This window comes from Nycticebus coucang, chromosome 20 (genome assembly GCF_027406575.1).
Source record: "Nycticebus coucang isolate mNycCou1 chromosome 20, mNycCou1.pri, whole genome shotgun sequence".
Classification (NCBI taxonomy): domain Eukaryota; kingdom Metazoa; phylum Chordata; class Mammalia; order Primates; family Lorisidae; genus Nycticebus; species Nycticebus coucang.
This window is the reverse complement of record NC_069799.1, coordinates 1953323-1979952: the sequence shown is the minus strand read 5'-3', so window position 1 is coordinate 1979952 and position 26630 is coordinate 1953323. Positions and strand designations below refer to the sequence as shown.

At 41.5% G+C, this 26630-nt stretch overlaps 1 protein-coding gene across 4 annotated transcripts in view; it reads right to left on the bottom strand.

Moving 5' to 3' along the window:
* Positions 1-753: 753 nt before the first annotated feature.
* Positions 754-26630, bottom strand: part of FNDC3B (fibronectin type III domain containing 3B) — a 369147-nt gene continuing 343270 nt past the window's right edge. For all 4 annotated transcript variants that reach the window (XM_053573184.1, XM_053573186.1, XM_053573185.1 and 1 more), the window contains 3 exons: positions 18845-19011; positions 17386-17513; positions 754-4298 (listed from right to left, as the gene is read on the bottom strand). In XM_053573184.1, the coding sequence (XP_053429159.1) occupies positions 3987-4298; positions 17386-17513; positions 18845-19011 (607 nt within the window). In that variant the 3' untranslated portion in view covers positions 754-3986. The remainder of the gene's footprint in view (positions 4299-17385; positions 17514-18844; positions 19012-26630) is intronic.

Genomic DNA, 26630 nt, shown 5'->3' with positions numbered 1-26630 from the left:
AAACAAACAAGAAAATCCTTGCAGTGATCTATGATCATGCCACTGCATTCCATCTCAGATAACAGAGTGAGACCCCATCTCTTAAAAAATTTTTTTCTTTACTATATCAGGTCAGGAGCATGCAAAATTTGACATGTGCTCAACTTGTTATCTTTACCCAGAAGAATGACTACCATTCTTGATACAAGAAAGTAAGCTGTCAGAAAGTACAGTTTTTCTACGCATTTCTCCCCAGGAAATGAAAACGATAGGAGGGATTTCTAGCAAGATGGCCTAACAAAACCATGGCCATAGCAGAAATACTAGGCCTCATTGCTGTTGTTGTTGTTGTTGAATGAGACCCCACAGAGGAGCAGGGGATCAAAACTGTGTTTACCGTGGACAGGTGGACCAGTGCCAGGTGGACTCTGGAGCCCTGGCACAGACATATGTCAGCCCAGGGGTGCGTTGCCTGCACAGCCCTTGCACCTCCTACGCAGTCCATAGTGGCATCTGAGTGGCCCACGTGGTGGGATGTAGACTTCCAGCGTCTTTGCAAATGCCAGCACATGTGACTGTGGCTGGCAGTCCTGAGCCCTCAGTCTGCAGGAGCTGAGCGGCAGCTGCCTCCCAGGTGGCTCAGCTAGCCCATGCACTGGGTCTCCTGCCTGGTCCATAAAGCCACTTGGATTAATTTCTGGGGAATGTGGTTTAGGTGCTTAAAAAGCAACAACAACAACAAAAGCAATCCTCTTCACAGCAGAAAAACCCTACTTAAGTCAGAAAGAATTAAAACATTTATTGGGCATAAATATATTACATATACACTACAGATACAGTTAGGTATTACAGATAGCATAGTATTTGCAAAATCTATACATTAAAATTGATACGGCAGCTTTAATACAATGTATATGAAATAGTCTAAAATTTACAATACAAGAAAACATATGATTATTTCTTTTTTTCTCCTAAAGTTGAAAAGCTTGGAATGTATGTCCAACAGTGAGGTAAAGACATTTTTGTCTTTCATTTTAAAGGATTGTGCAAGGACACCATTCAAACACATTCGATTAGGGCACTTCTCAATTTTGACATGAATACTGAATCACTGTAGCCAACAAAACAAGGTTAGAAAATTGCCAACGTTTCAAGTTGATAAGAACAAGGCAGTTAATATGAAAAAAAAAAATCTTCTAAAAGAGTTTTCTTTTTAAACAATTTCTTTGAGGACAAAGGGCAGTTTGCTCCAGTGCCTGGACTTCCTCGCGTCAGGGCTGAGTCCGACACACAGAGAAGAGTCAGAGCCCCGAGGCCGCTCACTCTCTCCCGTGCACAGCCAGCGGCAAAGGGATCAGGCCAATGTAACACTTTATTTTATTGTTCATGTGTAATGGCAATGACTATAGCTATATTCCAAAATCATGTAGACACACTGAGATAGAAACAGTCCACGGAAAGTAACAGTTTTCTGACGGAAGGGCTATAAACGAAAACCAAGTAACAAAGAGCAATAAAATAAAGTGCCGCAGTGTGTGTTTCATACACTTCAGCTTTCTGGTGGCAAAGCAGACAGTATGAAAAGTCTCAAAAAGATCCAACACTCATAACAATGTTGACTTAAAGTACTATCGTTTTTAAAAATCGAACCAATTCAGAGAACTTTTTTATAGCAGCAGTTCTGAAGTGTTTTTTGTTTTTTTTTTAAAAAGATTCCCCTCTGCCCTCAAAGAGGGTTTTGTACTTAGATGAATTTTTGTTGCTTAAAAAAATACCTTCTCCCCAAAACACCTGCATGGAACCATCTCAGAAAATGCAGATGCAATATCATGGTGGGCATATCACACATTTAAATACAGGGATGACTTGTGGAAGACCAGAACTTTGGCAAAAATATATTTCTTTGATGCCATCAGTTTGCAAGGCTAATGAAGCTAATTACTATAGTCAATAATAAAATACAAAACTCTCTAGTACTTACTACATCAATATAGGCACACAGAATAATTCATTGATCTTAGCACTTTCTTTCAGGAGATGATTATGGTTTTGGGTACATGTAAACGTTTAAATCATGGATAATGCTTTTTTGTTTTTTGGCATTTAATGCACTAGATGCTCTTATCTCTTAAAAACAGAAGAAAATTTCAGAAGATTAATAATACTACAGATGTTGCCAAGGAACAAGACTGACCTAAAATTACAAAAGTATAAAACACACACACAAAAAATAACATGCTACAAGGGAAAATTAGTACATTAAGTACATTTAAAAAATTTTACAATAAATAAAGATTGCACTGTAATTGGCATTTAAAGTACTGTATGCAGAATATAGTATAAATAAACCAGAAACAAAATTATGTTGGTTTCCCCATGACTTTGGTATGGGAATATCATAAGCTAGTATAGGACGCTGCATCTCAGCCAACACAGACCAAGCACAAAGTAGCTATGATTGAGAAAAAACAGGAGCAAAAATATACAAAAACAGAAGCAGGGGATACACTGTGTCTGTTGCACCGTTTTGGAATATATTTGCACCTCCCACTCCTATATGTCCCTGAGGTACTCAAGCGTTATGGACTTCATATAAATCATCCAATGACTTTGGGTTAAAATTGATTATCTCATGACTCAAAATAAACATGCAAGAGTAACACTTTGCACTCCAATAGCACCTGTTGATCAAAGATCTCAAAGCACTTACAAACATTAGAATCCCCATTTTATTTTTATTTTATTTCTCATGCATGGGAAAACTGAGGCACAGAGAGGTAAAGTGACGTGTTCAGGTCACGCAGCAAGTCAGCAACAGATCCAGGGAGAGAATCTAGGCTCCTTGACCCCCAAACACCCTGTGCTTACCGCCAAACACCATCCCCTCTACAACCGTGGCCAGGCAAACCTACAGAAATAGGAACTACAAAAAATGACTCTTTAGGGTTTTACCAATTTCCATCTGCTGTTACATCAGTATTATGGGCACTGAATTAAGGTCTTGAAATTCCATCTCTTCACTGATACCTCCAAGAACAGCCTAAAGGCAAATCTGTCAAAAATAATGAGCTGACACCTAAGAAGATCGCTCACAATTAGTGTAAATCACGGACAGTGGGCAGAGGCACTAAACTGTCACCAGTTCTTGTCATATCGTTCTGGTCAAACATAACAGAATATAATAACTCTAGTGATTAGATTAGAAATAGTTATATACAAAGGGAAACAAGTTAAAGCAGCTTTTAAAATAGCTGGACAAGGAACAACTAACTATTGCACAATGCCCTCTTAAAGTTACTGCTGTGAATTGACGTGGTAAAATCTACAATGCTCCATAATTTATAGGTGCATTTTGGTTACTTGATTTCTTATACAGGCAGCTCATAGTGTTAAAATCATAAGAAATACAGAGTATTAAAACATTTGAGATTAAAGTACAGATTTTGATTTAAATGAGCTAAACACAGTCAAATAACTGAGTGACAAAATAGTTGTTGAGGGCGGTCTTATCTGAGTAGGCCCACCCCTGCATGATGCTGCTGTGTGGTAATGCTCTGGTGCCTAGACCCTCACCCTGCAACTCCACACACTGTGATTCACGTTTGCAGATATAGATGATCAACATGTAACAAGTGACTGGTGAATATAAATTACTAAACTGTAACATAAAAAAAAAAAATCAAAGGCTTGCAAAAGACATCAGTGGAAACAGAATACAGGCAAATATGAAAATTTAAGAGAAACAGAAGAGAGCTAGCTTTTGGTATCTGGTTTGCTTTTCTTCTTATTATTTTTTTTTTGTTTGTTTAAATCCAGTTTAACCTCTGTCTAGTTTGGCATTTCAGAAAGGTGCACCCAAACACTGATATTTATTTTCCTAGCTACATCTGCAAAACAACAGTATATAAATCAAAGTAGGAAAGGGCTTAAAAAGGGGAGTATCTGAATAAATGTGTGTATTAAAACGTGTAGCATTAATTAAATTCATACCTCTAGTTTTGTTGGGATTACTTCATTAAGAAGTACTGTAATATAAAGGCAAATACAATGGATAAAGTTGCAAAGCCAAGCACAATGAGGGCTGCAAACTGTTCATCAGTAGGCATCAGGCTCTTCATTTTGGGGTCATCTAAGCTCCCCATGTCCCCTGTAAGCATGACCTCACTTTGCTGTAACACGAAAGCCGTGGAGGGGCTGAAAGCTCCGCTGAGCTCCTGAGAGGTGTCTAGACAGCGGCGACACGCACACACGCGGAACCTGTACTCGGTGCTGGTCTGCAGGCCTGAGATGTGGAAGGCAGCATCTTCTCCCTTGTACACCTGCAGGAGAAGGAAAGCCCTGGTTAATTAAATCATGCAGCAATGTGGTTGCCTGTGAACACTGACGTGGCTTACATTCGCTTCATAACAACGAAAAGTACTATATAAAAAGTATTGTAATCCATATTTCATCCATAAAAAAGGTATCCCAACATCTTTGAATAAAATAAAACAAAATCCAATGACTCCGACTTTGACAGAAGGAGACAAAGCACTGACTAGAAATGCAGTTGACATTTTAGGTAATACAAATCCATCTTGCTAAATTTTAATATTTTAGAAGATGCTTTAAGAAAAAGAGCTCTAGGCTTTTGCCCCATCCCCAACAAACTAACATTTTAAAATGGAAAGAACTAAATTAATTAATCAAGGATACAATAAAAGAAAAAAGAAAGGATACAATAAAATGTAAAGTTTTCATAAAAGAGTAGATTTGGAATGTTCCTAACATAAAGAAATGATAAATACTGGAGGTGATTTTAATTAAGTCACATTGTATGCCTGTATCAAAACATCACATGTACTCTATAAATATATGCAATTATAATGTGCCCATAATAATTAAAAATAAAAAATTTCTTTGGAAAAGCAAAGTTTTCAGCTGGATTTTTTTTGACAACTGTATACACAATGCCAGTGCAGCCCCTCAAGACACCTCACCGTCACCCAGCTTTGCCCATTCTAGAAGTTCACAGAAATGGAATCATGCCACACACTCTACTCCCTGCGCCCGCAAGACCCAGCCATGTCCCTGAATTACTGCTACCGACCACTGCAGGACTGTACCTCAATTTATCCATTTTCTTTTTCACTAATATGTGGATTATTTTCAGTTTGGAAGTTTTGTACAGTAAGAATGCTATGAAGCTTTTTATTCAAATCTTTGGGGACTTAAGTTTTTACTTTTCATGGGCTAATGCCCAGGAGTACAAGTGCTGGGTCACGGCTCTATTTAACATCAGCAGAACAGTTTTCCCCAGAGGCTGTATCACTTTGCACTTCCACGAGTGGAGCAGGAGCGGCTACGCTGCTCCACACCCTCATGATGTGCTGCCAGTCTTGTGCACATAACCTGTTCAGATGGGTCTGAGCAGTATTCCCCACCGTATTTCCCTGATGCCTAACGATGTTAGAAATACCTTCATGTGCTCAGTGGTCATTTATATACCTTCTTCTGTGAAGAGTATGTATAAATTTTTGCCTATTCAATTAAATTCATTAATTTGTAGGGGCTTTTTATAAAATCTGGACATAAGTCCTGTGACGGATACATGTATTGTAAATATTTCTACCAGTTTTGTGGCTTTGCCTAATCGTTTTCTTGAGGAATTTTTTTGATACAGCCCGATTTATCACTTCACATTTAAAGAATTTAGTGGCCTGTCTTGAGTGTTTCACCTCTACATCTGCCTTGTTCCATTAGGCTCTGGGATGTTTTCTCCCTCTGGGTGAACCCTGATACAATTGAGAGGCTTACTATTACCTGGTTTTGACAACTACCACTTCAGCACCACGACACTCCAAGTTGACTGAAGCTAACAGAAGGCCTCCAAGGTTCTTTCAACAAAGTGATACTCTCAAAAAACTTAGAGGAAATGGTGATCAAATTAAAATTATATAAATTTTGTGGTTTACATGAAAGTGAATGAATATAGGTAGGGAAAATATAGCTGAAACTAAACCAAGTCAATAAGGGATTTGGCTGATGGGTAATTAAAAAGAAAATAAAATTAACTGAGTCTTTTCTAGCTGAACCACACAGAGTTAGTAGCTGTGAAGTACACAGAACACGCCTGGTGCACAGTGAGAGTTAGCTATTATTACTGCTATTTACAACTTAAAAATGACCTACCAAAAGGCTTCTTTAATGCAGCAGTCAATTTTGTCAAGTACCTTTTCTGCATCTTATTGATCAATATGGTCTTTGTCCTTCATTCTGTTAATAATATCACATTTGTTGATTCACATATGCTGAACCATCCTCATAACCCCGGGATAAATACCACTGGATGACCCTGGATGATCCTTTTAATGTGTTGATACATTGAGTTTGCTGGTATTATGGTGAAGATTTCTGCGTCTATGTCATATCAAGGATATTGGCCTATAATTTTCTATTCTTATAATTCTTATCTCCCTTTAGTATGAAGATAATGCTGGCCTCACAAAAGTTTTCCCTCCTCTTTGATTTTTGGAAGAGTTTGAGAAGGACTGGTACATGGGCCATTACAAAAGTTTTGAATTACGCAGAAATCCACACTGGTGAATCAGCAAGTACTCTGTTGACTGTGTTTCTTGGAATTGAAATAATGGACCATAACACATGTCTCAAAACTTTTAAAGTGACCTATGTGTTAGTTCTTCTTTAAATGATGGGTAGAATTCAGCCAGAAAGTCATCAGATTCTAGAGTTGTTCTCGACAGAAGAGCTTTTATTACTGAGTTAATCTCCCTACTCATTGGTCTGGTCAGATTTTCTATTCCAGTCTTGATAGGTTATGTCTAGGAATTTATCAATTTCTTCTAGGTTATCCAATTTGTATATTTGGTGTGTAATTGTTCATAATAGTTTTTAATGATCCTTTCTATTACTCTGGTATCAACTATAATCTCTAATTTCTGATTTTAAGTTTTCTCTTTACAGTCTAGCTAATGGTTTTAAAAAAAACCCTTAGCTTCAAAGTTGACATTTTATAGTTTTTCTAGTCAATATTTATTTATTTCTGCTTCCATCTTCATTATTTCCTTCCTTCTGCCACATTCCAGCTTCGTTTGTTATTTTTCTAGTTTCCAGAGGTATAACCTTAGGTTGACTGAGATTATTCTTTTTAGATGTGTTTATTGCTATAAACTTAGATCTCAGTTTTAGAATTGCTTTTTGTTGCATCCTATACATTTTAGTATGCTGTGTTTGTTTTCATTCATCTCAAAAATATTTACTTTTCCTTTTATTTCTTCATTGATCCATTGGTTGTTCAGGAACGTGTTACTTTTTTTTTTTTTTTGTAGAGACAGAGTCTCACTTTACCACCCTCAGTAGAGTGCCATGACATCACAGGACTCACAGCAACCTCCAGCTCTTGGGCTTCCGCAATTCTCCTGCCTCAGCCTCCCAAGCAGCTGGGACTACAGGCGCCCGCCACAATGCCGGCTATTTCTTGGTTGCAGTTCAGCCAGGGAAGGGTTTGAACCCGCCACCCTTGGTATATGGGGCCGGCGCCCTACTCACTGAGCCACCAGGCGCCACCAGGAACATGTTACTTAATTTCCATGTATTTATTACTTTTCCAAAATTCCTCCTGGTATGGATTTCTATAATTGTTTTGTAACATTGTGGCCAGATTAGATACAATTTCAATCTTGAATTTGCTGAGACTGGTTTTGTGTTCTAACACGTGGACTCTCCTGGAGAACACTCCCTGTGTACCTGGCAAGAATGTATGTTCTCCTGTTGTTGGGTGGAAATTCTGGTAGGTATATCTGTCTAAAGTTTCAGACAAGTCCAATGTTTCTGCCTTCATTTTATGTTTGGATGATTTGCCCATTATTTACAGTGGGGGATGAAAGTTTTCCACTACAACTGTGCTGCAGTCCATCTTTTCCTTTAGATCCTTTAATATTTGTTTTATACAGTTAGGTGCTCTAATGTTGGGTGAATATGTACTCTTGACTCACTGTTTCTGTTATTATTATGTAATGCCATTCTTGTCTCTTTTTATAGTTTTTGACTTGCAGTTTATTTTGTCTGATATAAGTAAAGCTATCCTTGTTTTGCTTTGGTTTCTATTTGTGTGAAGATCCTTTCCCATCCCTTTACTTTCATTCTTTGTATGTCCGTAAAAGAATGATGTGACTCCTTGTTTTCTTTCCTTCTTAAAATCCATTCAGTCACGTTGTGTCTTCTAACTGGAAAATTTATCTAAATAATTATGTCCATTAATACAAATACCTTAGAAACCAAAAAGTATTTCAAACAAACTCAACCTTGTCTGAAATACTCACCAGCTAGCTATTCTGAGTAACTAGACTGTACAAATGTCTTTATATATATCCAAAACCTGGTGTGTAAACGTCCAGCAAGAAGCAAGTGCACAGGACATACATTTGGTGTTGGGCAAACTGAAAGACAACAAATGCATCTTATGGTTTAGAAAGTGGACCAGACTTCCAATGTTCATCGGATATTCAGCCTTTTAAAGATTTTCCTCCTTCAATTTTCAAACTTTACAAGTAGACTTCAAATGTTTTATTTATTGTACTTTTGTTTGGAGACTAAGCCCCCCAAACCCAATTTTGTTTCTTTCTTACATTTTCGCAGATTTATCACTGGTTTTGCTATTGTTTTTGATGATTTTAAGTACATTTTTCCTGGTAAATTACCCTTTTAAAAAATTGTGACATGTACCTTAGCATCTAGAGTTACAGAGTTGGGCTGGAGCAACTGAGGACAGAGCTATAAGAAAACCCTCTGAGGTCCTGAGAGACCATTCCCCTCATCACTCACTGTTCCAATGATGAATTTAAATGAACATTTGAAGATGAGCTTGTTGTCATGGTGATAGCTCCAACTCACATACAGCCAAGAGTTCAGACTGCACCATGATGGAACTGCCACTCCATAAATTATTTCTTAATATATGGGAGGTCTCAAGAAAACAATGATGTATTTTTATTTTTCTTGGAGACATGGTGCTGTTCTGTCACCTGCGCTACAGCACAATTACATGATCACAAGCTCACTGTAACCTCAAAATGCTGGGCTTACATGATCATCTTGCCTCAGCTTCCCAAGTGCTGAGATTATAGGTGAAACCACTGTACCCAACCCCATTTTTCTTTCCTTTAAAGAGATCTTTTAAATTGTGAATTTTCTTTACTTTCTCAATTTAGATTTCTTAAATCTAAAACACTCAAGTTTGTATTTTCTAGAAGGGATTAGTCTTTCTTTGGAGACTGTTCACTAAGGAAACGTGTGTAACCCCTGGGACCACACAAGCTTCACCAAGCAGGTCCGTCCTCTTGCCATCTGAGCAAACTTCCACCAAGAAGCAAGTGGACAGCACATACATTTGGGGAGTGGGACCCAGAGTCAGTCTCAGTCTTGCCCTCTGAGCCTTGGTTTCCCTCCTGCAATGTCACAGGTATACAATTTATTCTGATACTCTACAATGGTGATAAGTTAGTGATGGAATATTTATCAGGTTGGAGAAAAGCTGCTAACTAAGCCCTAGCTGCACGGTTTCAGATGCATTTCCTCATTGATTCTTTTAGAAGTGACACCTCTTGAAATATTCCTTTACACTTATCTAAGGGTGAGACAGTATAGTGTTAGAGTCCTTTTTTTCCTCCACGGAATCCAGAGAAGTGTGTCTGCTGTGACTGGGCCAGTTGGAGATCCTGGCAGAGTCTTCTTCAGCATAGGAACTGGACTCGAGATCTTGGGTCTAGATCCTTGGTCTAGATTTGTGATCTCAGCAAGTGACAGCTCAGAGCCTGAGTTTTCTGTCTCTGACATGGAGACAGTAACAGTACATAATAATTAACACTTCTCCAAGGGGGACTGAGAATCAATCAAGGAAATGTATGTGAAGAATGCTTTGTGAAAGAAATATGCTGGAGAATATTCTACTTTATTGAATTTAATCTTCCTAGCTTCACTGCTAGGTAAATGACATTCCATTTTAGAGATAAAGAAACCAATGCTCAGAGAGGCTATTAATTTCTCAAGTCTCTTAGCAAATAAGGTAAGCAGTGGACCCCAGATGAGACCCCACTTCTAACTCAAGCACCAAAGCTCACCAGCAGAATCACCCTAGGTCTGAGGGCACCACTCCCACCTCTCCATCCCGGCCTCATCCAGAGCCTGGAGGACGACTCTGGGTCCCACTCCCCATCCCGGCCTCTTCTGGGGCCTGCAGGCCGACTCTGGGTCCAGCTCTCTTGGCCTCTGGTTGTGTCTTCTAACATAGCCTCATTACTTCGCTGGTGTTTTCCTCTAGATCATCCCCTGGTGCCTGCTGCTCCATAAAGAAAAGCACTGCCTTTTCTTTATAATGTTATAGAAAGTAGCACCCCCACCTCCTGCTCAGTTTGAGCCAGTGTGTTTGGGCAGTGTGTTTGTGGTGTGGCCTCTTAATTTCTGCATAAAACAATGACCTTGTTGCAGAAAACTACATAGTAACCTATCCCCACAGATGTTTCAGAGACTTTTGGGAAGTGGACAAAAACTCACATTTATATCTATTTTAATGATTTCTATTGCTTCCAAAATTTGCGTGTACAGCCTTTTAAAAAAGTTGGCCCAAAAGTCTATTTAGTTCCCACAAGCCCGATTCAGAGAATAGACTTCCTATAATAATTTTGATCGAATGTCTCAACTCCTTTGAGTGAAGATCTTAGAAAATGTATTTATAAAAAGTAAAGAAATTCTACTTTTCTTATACCATTAAACAAAAAATTTAGTGAGGGAAATATGAATATCAAATTGAAGGAAACTTTCTTAATGACAAGTCCAATCAAAAGTTAGCTTTAATTTATAAATATATTTTTCTTTTAGTTACTGTTATTTCACACAGCCCTTCTCTTTCACAACCCTAGCCAATACAATGTTGATGTGACCTTTTTTTACATCCAAGACAACACACTGAGTGCAGTTGTGTTCTGTTGTTTCCCGGTGGTGTGTGTCTCCATAGAAACTAGCACAAGGCCTGAACACAGGAGATGCTCAGTGAAGGTCTCTAATTAGAGCCCTCAAATACTCAAGGGCCAGATACTCTGACACCACAATGTTTCAAAAGAGAGGCTAATTACCAGAAATAAGTGAATGTGAACGGTAAGCATTAACACACAAACAACAACGGCAGAAATAGAGAGGTGCAACCATAATTGCAAGAAGTATTTGAAGTATTTGTTTATACTTATCAAAGGGTGAAACAGCATAGTGTTAGAGTCTGGCATCATTAACTAGGAAAAGGGGTTTCCAGTGTACTAATTGAAGATAGGAAGTTTCTAATACGCCCAACAATGCTGGTTAGGCCCTTGGGATTAATTCTTGGTTAGGCAAAAATTAAAGCCATCCCAATAGTTTATTTTCTGAAGACCATGGTTTCCTAAGGTTTGATAACTGATTTGTTTCTAAAAAAGGAGGAGGAGGAGGAGAAAACCCAGCCACCATTGGATTGACATTTCCTCACTACTCCACATTCCTCACAATGCTGCCCCGCAGCTGGGGCTTATCCTGTGTGCCTGCTGCAAATTTTCAGTAGAAACATGTCTGAAGTCCAAGAACAGTGAAGACGCCCTAAAGCTGGGGGCGGGCAGGAGGAGTGAGCACGTGCACGTGGAGGGGTGGGGGGCAAGGAGGCTGGCCACACAGGCTTCAGGACGTGGTACAATTAGTACGCTGTAGCAATTAGGACTGTGTGACAGTGGAACAGGGGTGGGCTTGCTGCCCGATGGGCAGACGGAGTCTAAGAACTGGGCATGAGTGAGATGGCCACTGCGATTCTCCATCTGCTGCAAGCCCAGGTTCAGGCACAGCTGAGCACGTCCCAGGCCCAAGTGGGCCTCTGGCAGTAAGGGGTAGCGCACAGGACACTGGATGCAGGGTCAGCTGGCTCCTGGCTGAATTCTGATACTAATTTGGGAGACTCACATAATCTCTTTTTGCTTTAACAGCCTTACCTGTAAAATGGGTATAACAGATTTCAACTGTCAGAGTTGCCCAGAGGAGTAACTGCTACAAAGCTCTGAGTGCCTATAGCACAGGAGTGGGCCACGTGGGCATGTGCCAGCCCCTCCTCCCCATGTGCTCACCTTGGCAACCAGTTTATATCCTGTTTTTATTTTAATAACTGCTCACAATGTACTAGAGGCTTATTTCTTTTTTGATACAAATAAAACTTACATGAAACATTTTCATTTTATGTCGTTTAAGATATCTCTAAATAGGCCTCACACATAAAAATACATGAATAGTTTGAGGTGATCCAAATATTACAACTTACAGAGACTCTTTCAAAAATATACTTCACAACTTGTCCATCCTGGACCCTGGGTCTGCATGCAGTCATACCCCAAAGCAGACAAAGATTTTTCCAGAGAAACATGTTAAAGATTTCCAGATTTAAAAAAAGGGAAATGGACTTTAACATGAAATTTAATCTTGTCTATTTTAAAATATATAAATGGCTGGTTACACAAGAAGCCAATTGTATTTTACATAACTAAATCAAAATAATTTGAGTTATCATACTTGTAAGTCTATGTTACGAACTATAAACTGATAAGAGATTTAAAACAAAAATAAGAGATTTAAAAGTTTCAAACACCAATGAAAGGCCAAAATCATTGAAGATGAATTCCCTACAGGGGAAGCAACCCTCCCAAACAGAGACCCCCCCCCACCCCCCCACCCCCCGCTGAGTTTGGTGAGATCACTGAGAAGATTAAATGGGGCCACATGGAGTGACCCCAAGGACAGCACCCAGCAGCAGCAGGCATGTGTGAAATGCCCGTGGGGCTGCTCCATCACAGGGCTGCACGCCCCACCCCAGCAGGACACACCCCAGTGCCAGGCACCTAGGGCTGTAAACACAGGACCTGCAGCAGCCAACTGAAGGAGCCTGAGGATACTGGCCTGGTGCCTGCAGCTGTGCACTCTGTGTGTCAGGGCAGGGCCAGGCCACTCTCTTTGCTTTCTCTCACAGGACAGAGACCCATGTGGCTTCTCCTGACTCAACCCCACCTAAAAGGTAGAGGCCCATTCAAGATTTTCTTTACTGTAGTCACAATATTGTAGAACTACAGAAGCAATATTATTTTTATAAAGGCTATTTTTGACCTTGATTTGACAAACAGTATATTTGAAAGTAATTTTGACATGTTTATTCCAGATGGGAAGATTTAAAGTAATATCCAGATAACTGAAGTAAAGAATCTATAAGCCTTAATTCAAAATGCTGTGTGGTGTACAGGATTGTAAAATGCCAGAGACCTTTCTAGGTAAGGCAGCTTGAGTACAGCATGTGTTGGGCTGCTGGAGCCTCCCTGAACCTCTGGACTGATGTCACCCCTCCCAGACTGAGAGGGGCCCTACTGTACCATGCTGTCACCTACATAGCCCTTCCTCACTCCTGAACAGGCCTGGTGCTCACAGAGCCAGACTGACTTGGAAGACTGTGAGCTCCATTTCTGAGGCTTAGCAAGAGAAACCAATCCCTCCAGTAATCACACAAGGACAGAGGCAGAGCTGCTCTTGGGTTGTTCCCCCTCCAGGCTACCCTGTGGCCTCTTTATTGAGGCACAGCACTGGGCAGGCAGGCAGCTCCATCCTTTAGCCAAAGACAACAGGCAGGGCAATGTTACTGATCTGCTTTCTGGGAGTATGCTTTTTTAAAATTTATTTTTCTTTAATTGTTTGTGTGTGTGTATGTGAAAGAGATCTTCCCTCTGTCACCCTGGGTAGAGTGCAGTGACATCATAGCTCACAGCAACCTCAAACTCTTGGGCTCAAGGGATCCTCTTGCCTCAGCCTCCCAAGTGGCTGGGACTATAGGTGCCCCCTATAACTCCCAGCTAGTTCTTCTAATTTTAGTAGAGTTAGGGTCTCACTCTTGCTCAGGCTTAAACTCCTGAGCTCAAGGGATCCTCCTGCCTTGGCCTCCCAGACTGCTTGGATTACAGGTGTGAGCCACTGCGCCTGCCTGGGAGCATGTATGCTTTTTTCACCCGATGGACTTACAATTCTCTAAGTGCTGACTGTGCCAGGCATCCTACACAGTACAAAACACCTAACAGTGTCTCAGCAAACCAGGGGTCCCAGACCTGGACTCCATAAAACCAAATTCATTTTATATGAATTTGAAGTGGTCAGGTGCATAGGAATTTTTCTGGTATAAAAGGTCATGGCCTTCAGATACGTAGAAGGATCTGTGAACCTAAAATAAATTAAGAATCAGCAAAATAAATGATAGGTTTTTAAGATCTCCATCTTGATCTATTTTAATTTTGAGTTTGATGCTTTACTCATGCAAAAAAAATTTTTCAAGTGCCATTCAACAGTCATAGCCTTGTTGTTTAATTTCAGTATTGTGGAGATGAGTTGAAAACACTAAAGACTGTGGAGGCTTTAGGCTCCAAGACTTTAAAACAGTTGGGTCAAGAGAAGAGCTTTCCTTGTGGTACTTTCTGATACCACGGCAGGTCCATGTACATCTCCTACTATATACTAAAAATGATACAAGATAAAAATATATTTATACAGAGATGCCATCAAATTAAATACAGAACTCTATAGATTTTCAGATACCTCAAAAGTTTTCTTCTTAATGCAACCAATCTGAGCACCAATTTGTCACAAATTCTGACTGCTGACAGGTGTAATTCCCTGAAGTTTGCTGACTCTTCTCTCATTTTTAATGCTTATAAGTGAACATTTTTTGGTTAAGAGTTACTGCTGTCTAAATAGAGATATAAATATGAATTATTTTACCTTACTTATTATGTATGTATTAAACTGGCTAGGTATCTATGTGCAAAATAAAAAGCCGCATGCATATAGACATAATTTTCATACATTTCAAGAATGCTTTACAATTAATCTTACTGGAAAAGAAATTTATGTTTCCTGAGAAAAACTCATGCTTGGAAAGTTTGCTAAATGGCAGGAGAGCCAGACAGATACAGGCATGCATTCTGATTCAAAGCAGCATGCAGATAAGGACCGAGTTCTTTATGTTAATAGATTGTTTAGTAATTAAATTTAGCTGCTTACCCCACATGGTGAAAACAAAACAAAAGAAAGCTAATCAGCCAGAAGTTAAAGTCAATGCTTCAAGCAAAACCTCAGAAAGGCCATGGCCTTTTTCATATGTTGCCTGTGAAACTAAGCCTGGGGTAGAGAAGGACATTCTTGTTTTATGGGTGATTTTTTCACCTAAGTTCTAAAGATCACTCCTAAATCCATTCCATGCTAAAGTTTACTGGTATCATCACTACAAATATGAATAACCCTGCTACTTTGAAACTGCCCATTCATGTATGCAAGAAACATTTACCAAGTACCTAACTCCACGTCTGTCAGTCTGGAAACACAAGATGAGTAAGAAGCCTGCCCTGTCGTGGGCCCTGTCTGGTTGGTGCTGTCACTGAGCAGCCGGCAGCTCTGCTGTGCGCATATGTAGAAGTGACTGCCTCCAGTTTTCTTTTGCTTTGCCTCTATGATTCAAAGCTCAGTGTCTGTTATTCCTGTACTATAATTATTTTAACCGTTGCTCTGCACAGAAGTAGGTTTCGTTCCCTAGCACATGTCCAGAACAAGTCAATGAAGTACTCAAAACAGCATGTTTAAGTTATTGTGCACTGAACACGCAGACACCAAAAATAAATCCAGAACAAACTGTCCCTGACTCAACTGTGGCTTTTCATGTACCACAACTTGCCCTTAATCATTTCGTGGTAAAGGAGGAAATCCCATCTGCTAGATGTGCCCTGAAGTGTTGTGTCTTCACCTGTTTTAAAAGGGAATACTTGTTTATTTATAAAATCCAAATTACTGAACAGGTTCATGTATACTCAGGCGATGCTGACGTGTACAGACATTGAGCAAACAGGGCTGCTTCCTCAATGTGGAACGCTGGTTACTATGCTTTGAGAAGCAAAACATTTTTCCTGGAAAAAAGTAGAAAAGTATGGTACATGGAATCCAAGCTTTTTAAAAAACGATGACCATCACGTAATGAACGTACTTCTAGAAAATAAATTATTGGGGTTTGAGCTAAAACTCTGAAACCAATCATATCTTTTGGGTGAGATGAAACAATTACACATGAAGCTATTTACTCTGGAATAGGCTATATTGTGTAAAATGAGACTGAAAACTGAAAGTGTCTGCTCTTCTTAAGGGAATAATAGAAACTTTGGTGACATCAGGCACTGATGTTGATTAATACTGGCAGGAGGCATATTTAAGATAAAGTGCTTGTGGAAAGTGTTTTTAAAAATTTAATCTTTTATTTGATGCTTCATATTAACAAGGTACAGCAAAATGTCCAAAAATGTTTTTGATTTTTTTTTTTACACATTTTCTCTGCAATTATTCTTTCTTTGTAGGAAGCACCAGCCAGCAATCAAACAAAAACTCCAAATCACGTTATTTTCTACTTGTCTTGTGCATGTGGAGCCTCAAAAGCTGACTAAAGAAATCTTCACAAATTACGCTGTACTTCAACGTTTAAATTCCATATAAATATGCTCTATCAAAACACTGGTAAGGAATGGGACTCTGATTTCTCAGTGGAATAAACAGTACCATATCCCGATTTCACACAAGCCGTTGTTACATTCCAGGGACCATTATGGAACCCTACAGAGGGTCTGAACCCTTAGAGCCAGTGACCTGACTCTTCTTTGGAAAAATTAATCATCAACAAGGAATGTGAAATATGATAAAACTGAATTCTTTATCTGGGTATATTCCAATTCATTCTCTCTTGCATGGCTTCATCATGTGATTTATATAGCCTTTCTACTTATATTATGTTCATGGACCAGCAACCTCAGTATCACTCAGGAGCCTGAACTCCCACCTAAGACCTACCAAACCACAATCTACATTTTCACAGATTCCCGGGTGACAAGCACGACTCAGACCTGGAGCTTCCACATCACAGGCCTCTAGGGCCCGGGCACCACTGGCCCAGCCTTCCAATACTGCTATTAGAAAAGGAGACAGAACAGAGGTTTGGTGGTTAGGTCAAGCTACTCCCCACTTTGCGGTACAATCATTGGTACTTCAGTTTTTAATTACACTGATAACTGCAAATATCACTGTCAATGTCAAATACAAATAAGCTATTTAAAACTGTCTACAAGATAAGCTTATACTAGAGAACTGGAAATTTAAGATGAATGCCACCATATACAAAATGAAATATAAAACTAGGCTCACATTTGCTGAAGGATGAGGCAACACGTACACGCTAGGCAATTTTTACCACTGACGTTAAGAGAAAGGTGCTCCCTGAACCACTGGCAGAGACGGGCAGAGGTGAGGGGAGCCACACGTGGGCTGCACGCTGGCTCTTACCTGTTTATATTCAGATTCTCTTCCAACCAATACCTGAAGAATGTAGTTGACAGAGTCGCCTTTCATGGGTGGTACTGTCTCCCATAAAATTTCACATGAATTTCCTTCTAACTGTATTACTCGAGGTGCTGAAATACAAATTCACACAACCAACCTTAAAATTCAAAGTATCATATTGACAGTATTTTAGCACTAATAGTGAGACCCCCAAGAGAGAGACTGTGCCTTCCTCTGCCCTGAGAGGAGAGTTTATCTTCCCAGCCTCTATAAACCAGCGGGGTTCCACTAGGCCCAGGAAAGTTACTCCCCGAATAGGAAACCGAGGAACTTTACTCATCATCCCATTAATTAAGGCAGCTGGCCTTGGATGGTATTTTTATTTTTTCTCTGACTATTGAGAGCACTTTCTATTGTTTAGTTATTCCAGGAGATGCAAAAATAGATAAGGTAAAGAAGGAGAGAGCAGTGTGTGAGATGCGGACAGAAAGAAACGCAAGGCAGATTAAAACAAGAGATGCAAGCAAAATGCTGGGGAGCCCAGGGCAGAGGAGGGCTCATCTGGGTGAGGTCTAGGGGACGTCTGAGGAGCAGTGACACGTGAGAAAAGTACCCGAGAAGAAAAGCTGTTAATGTTACATTATCTTATTTTATATTTCTGGACTATTTTCTACCTTTTTGGAATCATCATTCTCATTTAAGCTAAATTAATCTGGAGTAAAGCACTTAAAATATTACATATTTTTAAAAGATTTTCTCATATATTATATCTCTGCAGCTTGACTCAGTATCTATTGAGTTTCTATGTAGTTTCTATTTTGAAACTACAAAATATAACTCATCTCTCTGAACTCCCTTATACTTTAATCTCAAATTACAGGTAATTAATTCTCTGTTCACTGAGTGTCTGGGTATTAGGGTGTTGTGACTTCTGCAATACCTCGCTCCAGTAAGGCAAGTAGCCAGAGGACTCCGGGTTAGAGCTGGGCTGGCTGCAGCTTTCCACAGGCCCCACCTACAGTGAGCTGCGGGCCCACAGGCCCTATGCACAGCAAGCTACGGCCAAGGGAGGCTGCTGTTTCAGTCAGTCCTGAATCTCGAGGCACCAAATTTCCCAAAGATGAACATCAACTCTGTTTCTCAGAAAGACTTTGGGAAAGGAGGACCTCAAACCTTCCGTGGTAAACTGTCTTAAGGGCTATAACTCCAGGAATTGGACCCTCATTCCTAACTATGGTTTGTAACAAATATTTACACATATTTCATAAAACAGCATCTGTAGGCCCTTTTAAGGCCTCTCATCTCCCCTGGACAACACAATGCCCGAGTTTCTTTTCTAGAATGTTCTTTTGATTCTATCTTGCTGATATTAGAAATATTAAAAGAGCCTACTTAAAGTCAGAATTGAGCCTAGTTTAAGCACCAACTCTTCCTTCCTCTCCCAGGATGGACGTGTACAAACCTTTGATGGCGGGGGGCACACTTTTAGTGGTGCTGAAGGTGTAGGTTTCAGATAAGGGGCCTTCCCCAGCCTCACTTGCTGCCTGGATTCTGAAGGAGTAGCACGTGAACTCCATCAGTCTCTGAACCTTGTAGGTGTGGCTGGGTCCTCTGTAGATTGAGATAAACCTAGAGGAAGTGGAAGAATCCATTAGCTATCAGAGCTTCAATTAATAAGAAATTAATTGTGATGCAAACTAATACAGCAGATTAAGCCAATTTGGAAAACACTTTTCATATAGTCTGAATTAAAAATCAACCAGTTGCTATGTTATATTTAGGGTTAATGTCAAATGTATGTGTACACTTTAAAAAAACTCCACTTTTAAGCACATACCAAGATTGGAAAGAGATTCCTTTAATTATGGCCTATATTCTAGAAACATCAGTTGCACATGCTTTCATTTACTAAAGAGAAACAGAATTTCTAATTTTTTTCATAATGGTAATTAATACCTATATAACCTGATAGTGTTAACTTACCTTCTATTATATACCAGCCAATGAAGTTAATAATGTTAACAGGATACCTGAGAAATAAGATATCCCCTTTACCCAAATTTTACAGGTAACTGAGGTTTACCCAGAAAATATCCTTTCAGTTCTGAGCTTCATCTATCTCTCCCAAGAGCCTTCAAAGCCCCTTCCCTACACTGGCAAGACATCATTCGGCATTATGGAGCTTTGAGAAAATATGTAAAAAGAAACAAAAATACTGTTTTCAGAATCATTCACCTTAATAAAAATAATAAACAAAATAAGGTAATAACACAGATAGGTTGGACAGTTCAGACTGGTAGCTTCTGGCTTCTCCCATCTCACCCAGGACTACTATATTTTGCATTTCTCTGCTAATTAATATTTCTATGAAACATAAGCATAAAAGGCACAAAGATAAATAGTAAATTAGGTGCTTTCCTCCAGGGTCTTGAAAACTTAACATTTTCACAACAAAACTGGGTTATTTAGAAGTACAATATACTACCATCTTTTTTGTAAATTTTAGAAATAATATAACTTCCTGCTAAGTCATCTAAAATCTTTGATGGATTCAGAACGTGAATCCTGCTGATCCAGGGAGATGCTGAGAAATGCTACATGAGCTGACCCAACTGCAGGGCCTTGTTCCTGCACAGACGGCCCAAATGCTGGTCCGTTTCTGGTTCTTTTTCATAGCATCTGAGGATGATCTGCTGTCTGCAGATACCCCTGGAAACTAGTTGGTCAATGACATAATCACAAATCAAAATGTCCAACTCTTGGGCGGGCCGATTTGGCCTACGGGGTAAGCGGGACATGCCTTGCATTCACTCAGCCCACATGCCTTGGTCATCTGCTGCACACCAGGCTCTGTGGGCGTGAGGATGAACGAGACCTAATCCCTGCGGGTTGGCAGCTCCTGCGTGCGGCAGGCTCTTCTGAGGGACTTTTCTGTGTTTTGGGAGCAGGACAGACACAGATATAAGACAAGGTTTTTTTGTTTTGTTTTTACACAAAACTGTCCAGACTCAACACCTACTCTAAAATCTCCATGTGTTTAATAGTCTTTGCAACCCAGTTCCTGGGTCCTGGTCATTTGACCTACTTAACATGCTATCTGCTTTCTTGTGTAAGGAAGTACCTTTTATTGAAGACTAACCATTTTTAATTTCAGGGGAAGGCAGAGTCTAGGCTGAAACCTACAGATACCATGGCAACCCGTGCAGCGCTCTTGACAGATGACCACCTTAATGAGGGGAACCTTGCTAATGCCAGAGGCAGACAGCTATTTATTAACCCAGTCTCACCTGGGCTACAATCCCCAACAGGAACAAATTGAAGTTGTGGTGTAAGAAGTGAAAGTGTTACCTCTTCATGACCAGTGTGATGTACACCTCTGTTTTTAAAGGGCTTTGGAGATGACTATTTGGAATAGTACTCATTTCCTGCCATGGCACACTCTAAACAGAGTATTTTCACCTGAAAATAAGTTCCATATATGCTCATGCCCAGATTTAGCCACATATATAGGCACTAGCACAACGAAAACTCCTAGAGCAGACTGAGTACTCTGAATTTTGTAGCGTTTTCTAAATTGAGCACATGGCATACACATCAATTTTTAAACACATCCAAAGCTTCCATTTCCGGACTGGCTGTTTTGCTCCTTTCATGTCTTGTTTTGCTCTTGCACCACAGCATTTTTTTAACTGTCAGAATCAGATTCCAATTTATGAAAAGCATCAGAGAAACAGCTTACAGTAACAAGAAATTCAAAATTGTATTTATTTCCTGATACAGTGTTACCCAGCAATACAAACAAAAGCTGTTTTTGCATTAGAAAATAATGAGAGTGATGGTTCTGAAGGAGATATTCCTGCAGAGGGTTTCAGGTTTAAAGTTCAAGCACTTTGCTTTCAGCACAGGCAGAGTTAGGCAGCTGCAGGAGACCCACGTCCAGCCATACTTCTCCTGGGAAGAAGTTGGGGACTGGCATCTTGGTGCTCCCAGCAGAAGGGAGTCGGGAGCAGGAGGGAAAGGGGTGGCTCTTTCTTCCTCCAGCCTTTCCTAGCATAAGGATGTGTCTGACCAGTCCCTTAATTCAGCCATTACCTGCTCTGGTAATAATAAATTGTGATCTGCTTGTTCTCTGACAAAAGCCATCACTGCTTTGGTCTTACAAAGCCTCCCTACAAAAAAGACATGGGAAGAAATTCTCTGAGAGGGGAGGAGGGAGTCCCCTTATTTTGTTCTTAAACTGCATAGCCATAAAAGTGGTGACTGCTTCCTATGGCAAATAATCAGCCAGGTACTAGCCTTTAGTGGGGAGGGGCAAATGGTAGGCAGGACGCAGGTGTCCTCCTGGGCAAAATGGGTGTGGGGTGCAGAGGGCAGACACAGGAACCCTGAGTGTGGGAGAAGCAGCTCAAGGGGCCAAGCATCAACCTTGTCAGTCCCACACCAATACCACCTGGGAACTCCCAGATGCTCCGTGGTGGGCACAGGCTGCCGTCAGCAAGGCTGAGCAGTGAAGCCAGATGGCCACAGCAGTGGCCTTCTGAGGGCTCCCTGATCATCTCACTCTGAGGCACGACTCGGAGCCACAGAGGACATGGAAGACAGGCTGCCATCTGCACATCACTTTTCTCACTTTAAAGGTTTCCCCTACCTTTTCTTCTTCTCGAGGAAACAAAAGAAGAACAGAAAGAGAACTGCCAGGAGGAAATGGGGTGAAAAGGCTGAGAAAACTTGGTTACAGACGCCATCTATCACAGAAGTTATTCAATACATAAGCACACAGATTCCAGCTAAACTTCACTAGTGTTAGTTCATTAATCAGAAAATAAAATCCTGAGCGGTGCCTGTGGCTCAGTGGGTAGGGTGCTGGCCCCATATACCGAGGGTGACAAGTTCAAACCCGGCCGGACCAAACTGCAAACAAAATAGCTGCGCATTGTGGGGGTGCCTGTAGCCCCAGGTACTCGGGAGGCTGAGGCAAGAGAATCACATAAGACCAGGAGTTGGAGGTTGCTGTGAGCTGTGACTCTACGACACTCTACAGAGGGTGATAAAGTGAGACTCTGTCTCTAAAAAAAAAGAAAATCCTTTATAAAATGGCATCTCTCAATTTTGTAGATTTCTGAAAATATGAAGCTTATGTAATAGCCAACTTGGCACTTCAGGTCTGTTTGATGGGTTTTAATTTAGGGTGCTTTAAAGGGTAACCCCAGCATTATATTGCTTCTATGTTCCCCAAAGATGGAAGTGTTTGGGAGGCCCTCAGTAAAAGCAATCAGTTTCTTAGAGCAGAACAGGCTGTGTAGACAGTAAAACCCCAGCAGGTTCTTTGGCCTCTTCATGCCTTGGTTTCCCTGTCTGTGTGGTAAGTGTGATGATGGCACTTGTGTCACAGAGACAGTGTGAGGCTGAATGGGCTGAGCGTGCCTTGACTAGTCTTGACGTGCAGGGACCTCTCAGGAGGTATTAGTTATAATCACCATATAATGGTGAGAAGACAAGATTTTTAAAAAAGGACTCCTCACTCTGCCTTCTGGTTACATTGCCATGGGCTGACATAGGTCACCATCTTCTCCTTGGGTTGGAGTTGGCCCAGACATGGGCAGTAGGCTGTGCCCACACTTTCTCCCCCTCTCTATAAGGTCTGGACAGGGACGTTTCCTGAGCCCTGTGCTGCAGGTTAACAGGATAGCGCAGGTAAAACTCTAGCCCCTGATGCAGAGCAGGTCTCAGACAATGGTCTGTGGATCCTAAATTTCTCTCCATAGGCTTTAGTGTGAAAAGTGCATGCTGACGGTCAGCTCTGTCTCTCTTTGCTCTTCAAATACCAGGTAATAAAGACCAACCAAAACATAATAAAAAGGGCATAAGCCAACACAGGGAGAATACAATTCCCTGTCACCCTAATTCTATAATTACTTTCCATCATTCCAAGAGGCAGAAGAGACTCTTCTGTCAGGGCCAACCATGCATGACCATTTGCGAGGTGGCTCAGTAGGCTGCAGAGGTGAACACACCTGTGGGCTCCAGCCACACTGACAAGATTACAAATATTCATCAAAGAGCAACTTCACTTTTTTCTTTCTTCTATTTTCTTTTTTAACAGCTTCCTTTTAAAATGCACTAGTAAGTAAGCCAGAGGCCATCTGTGATAGAATTAAACATACCAAACATCCCAAGACACAGTGATTGAAGACTACACATTTTAAATTTATCAGGGATTCAGAACTCAGAGCAAGGCTCTGCCATGAAGAGAACAGCATCCGTCCAGCTTTCCTGATCTTCTCCTTGCCCTCACCACTGGGAACGGCCAGGTCACTGCTTGGACCCCATGTGTGCTTTATGCACCACAGGCCCTGGGGCATCCGATCACGGCTAGAGGCTCAGAGAAGGAAGGGGTCCTGCTATCTGGCCACTATGACTGACACCCATTCAGTGTGCACTGCCCAGCCTGAGGGAGGGAGGAGATCTCTGGACCAGCAAGAAATCACCTGGAAGTGGGAAGACCTCCTGTGACTGGCACTGTGACAAAGGTCTGTAAGTCCCCAGTAGCTTGGTTCTGCTGGCAGGTATGGCCTACGAGGCAGGGATCACTGTGATGGAGTTCTACTTGCTCTAGGCTGCTGCTAACAGCTGGCCAGTCCTTCGCACCCCTCTGCCTGCCTCACACCATCAGGAAGTGGCAGAACACAGCGACTCAGACCCCGAAGGCCCGGGCGCTCACCTCGGCTCTGCCCCTCACTGCCGTATCACCCGCCCCCTCAGCATCAGTTCCTTCCACTTGTAACACAGACAGTGGCCACCTCACAGGCTGCCCTAACAGGTGCTCAGTGCTGGGCTGAGCACAGTGAGCACTCGTGCTGTCCGACGCACCACACTCTACCATGAGCACCCGAGACGTGTCCTGAGGCCTCTACTGGGATCTAGTAGCAACTAGCAACCCAGCAGCAATAGCTCAATCTAAATTTGTGATGTCTGCTACGTCTATTATGGACCATGTAAGACAGCTCTCCCCAGCATAAATTACTAATCTAATTTGGTGGCCAAGGAATACAAATGAAGTATGCATTCTTTATTTTAATTACGTGAGTGTGCGCATGCTGACAAGAGCGATAGTGAGATGACATTCGTCTAACAGGCCTGGAACTTACGAGGGGCTCCGTAAAGCCACCAAGTCACATTAGCAGCAGTTTAGGCTGAGTCATGTGTAGCAATAGCCACTCCTTAAAGGCCACGCAGGCACCCTAGCCATGCTGGCAATGCCTCTGAGGGGTCTCTAACTCGACCCCCAGACTCTGCTCCCTGGGACTCGGTGCCTTTGGGGCATCAGCCCTTAACCCATGCTCCTGTAAGGACCGAGGAGGATGAGGGTGGCACGCCCACTGGTGCGGTGGTGACCCTGGCTCACGTCCACCGTGCGGGGCTCAGGAGGCCACACGGCAGCTAATAAGTAAGCTCTGCAGTGGGCAGCCCAAGTCTGTGCCCAGGCGCAACAGCCTGGGAACTGTGGGTTCTATGACCAGGTAAGCTGCTTCCTCCTCTGCAAAGTGGACACAGCGATAATTCACCCTACAGGCCTGATGTGAGATTAAATGGGGTGATGTGGGGAAAACTATTACACGATGCCTAGTACTTAACTCTGTGCTCCCTACTCCTTAATGCTGCATTTGTAACACCATGTAAATATTATTGCCAATAACACTAATGTTATCAATAACAAAACAGAAGGCTCATGGATGATTTGACTTGTGTTTTCAATATTAGAGAAGCCTGAGAAGTGCCCAAGAATGGCACCCCCACACTTCCATACCCCGAGGCTTTCTTCAGTTGTGTGCTAGTGAGCCCAGGCCGGGGAGCACTGCTGAAACACGCAGACTGGGGAGCAGGCCCAACCTTTGTGCTGACCGTTGTACCGGAAATTTAGGCATTTTTATTTAGAGAGGAGAAAAATGGGGGGAAATGCTCTCCTGTACTAAAAGCATGAACTTACCTAGAAAGGGGAAATAAACAGGTCAGAAGGTTGGGTGGGTCATTAGCACTTTATATTCTAAATCAGCGGTTCTCAACCTGTGGGTCGCCACCCCTTTGTAACAATGAAAATACATCACAGCATTAGGAAGGTTGAGAAACACTGTTCTAAATGAACTCTTGATGGCTTTGCCCCTAACTGGCTTTGGCTTGGACTGTGACACTTTCTTGAAACAAAACTCGTAGAAGATCACAAGCACAGAAGGGTCTTCAGGTTGGCTGACTGATCAGTGACTCAAACTGTCCAGTACAGCAGGCCTTCCGCACTTGCGGGCTCTACAACTGTGGACTCAACCACCCTGGACCGAAAACACCTGAAGGGCGCTACACCTGTGCTGAACACATGTGATGTGCAGATGTGTTTCCCTCATTATTCCCTGAGTGTAACAACTATTTACATAGCACTGACATTGTGTTAGGCATTTCAAGTGATCTAGAGATGATTTAAAGTAAATGGGAAGATGTGTAGGTTATGTGCAAATACATTTTACATAAAGGACCTGAACATCTACAATTCTGGTATCCATGATAGATCCTGGGACTGACCCCCTGAGGACACAGGGAGGCTACTTTGTTGGTAATATAAGGGTGAATAAACATGCCCGTACACATCTGTCTAAACCCAGAGAATGATACCACCACGAGTGAACCCTAATGTAGACTATGGACTTAGAGTGGGGATGACACGTCAGTAGGCTCCTAAGATGTAGCACAGGTGCCAGTCTGCAGGGTCACTACTGGGGGAGCGGTGCAAGCCTGGGGAAGGTGGTATCTGGGATATCTCTGTTTCTTCAGCTCAGTTTTGCTGTGAACCTGGAACTGCTCTAAAGATTTGTTTTTTAACTGAACCAATAGTTCTGCATTCTGTGACTACGAAATGATTTTGCTTATTCTGTTTGCCTGTCAGAGTACTCTAAGAGGGAAGGGGTAAGTTCAGGAGTGCAGAAACATGTGAAGACCCTGACCAGAACACAGTCTGTTAACCTTCACTATGAACTTCAGGAAGTCACATAACTCTCTGCAGCCCTACTGCCAGACAGTAACAAGCACCTGTTCACCTGACAGGGATTTTTATGAGAGCCAATTGAAAGAGCCGAGTAAATTCTAAAATTCATTACCAAACACATACTAGGAATGTACAACAACAGATTCTGGATGTTTTCAAGAAATTCTAGAGGAAGGGCATACTTTTAATTTCAATATTTTAGGCTTTAACATTGTGA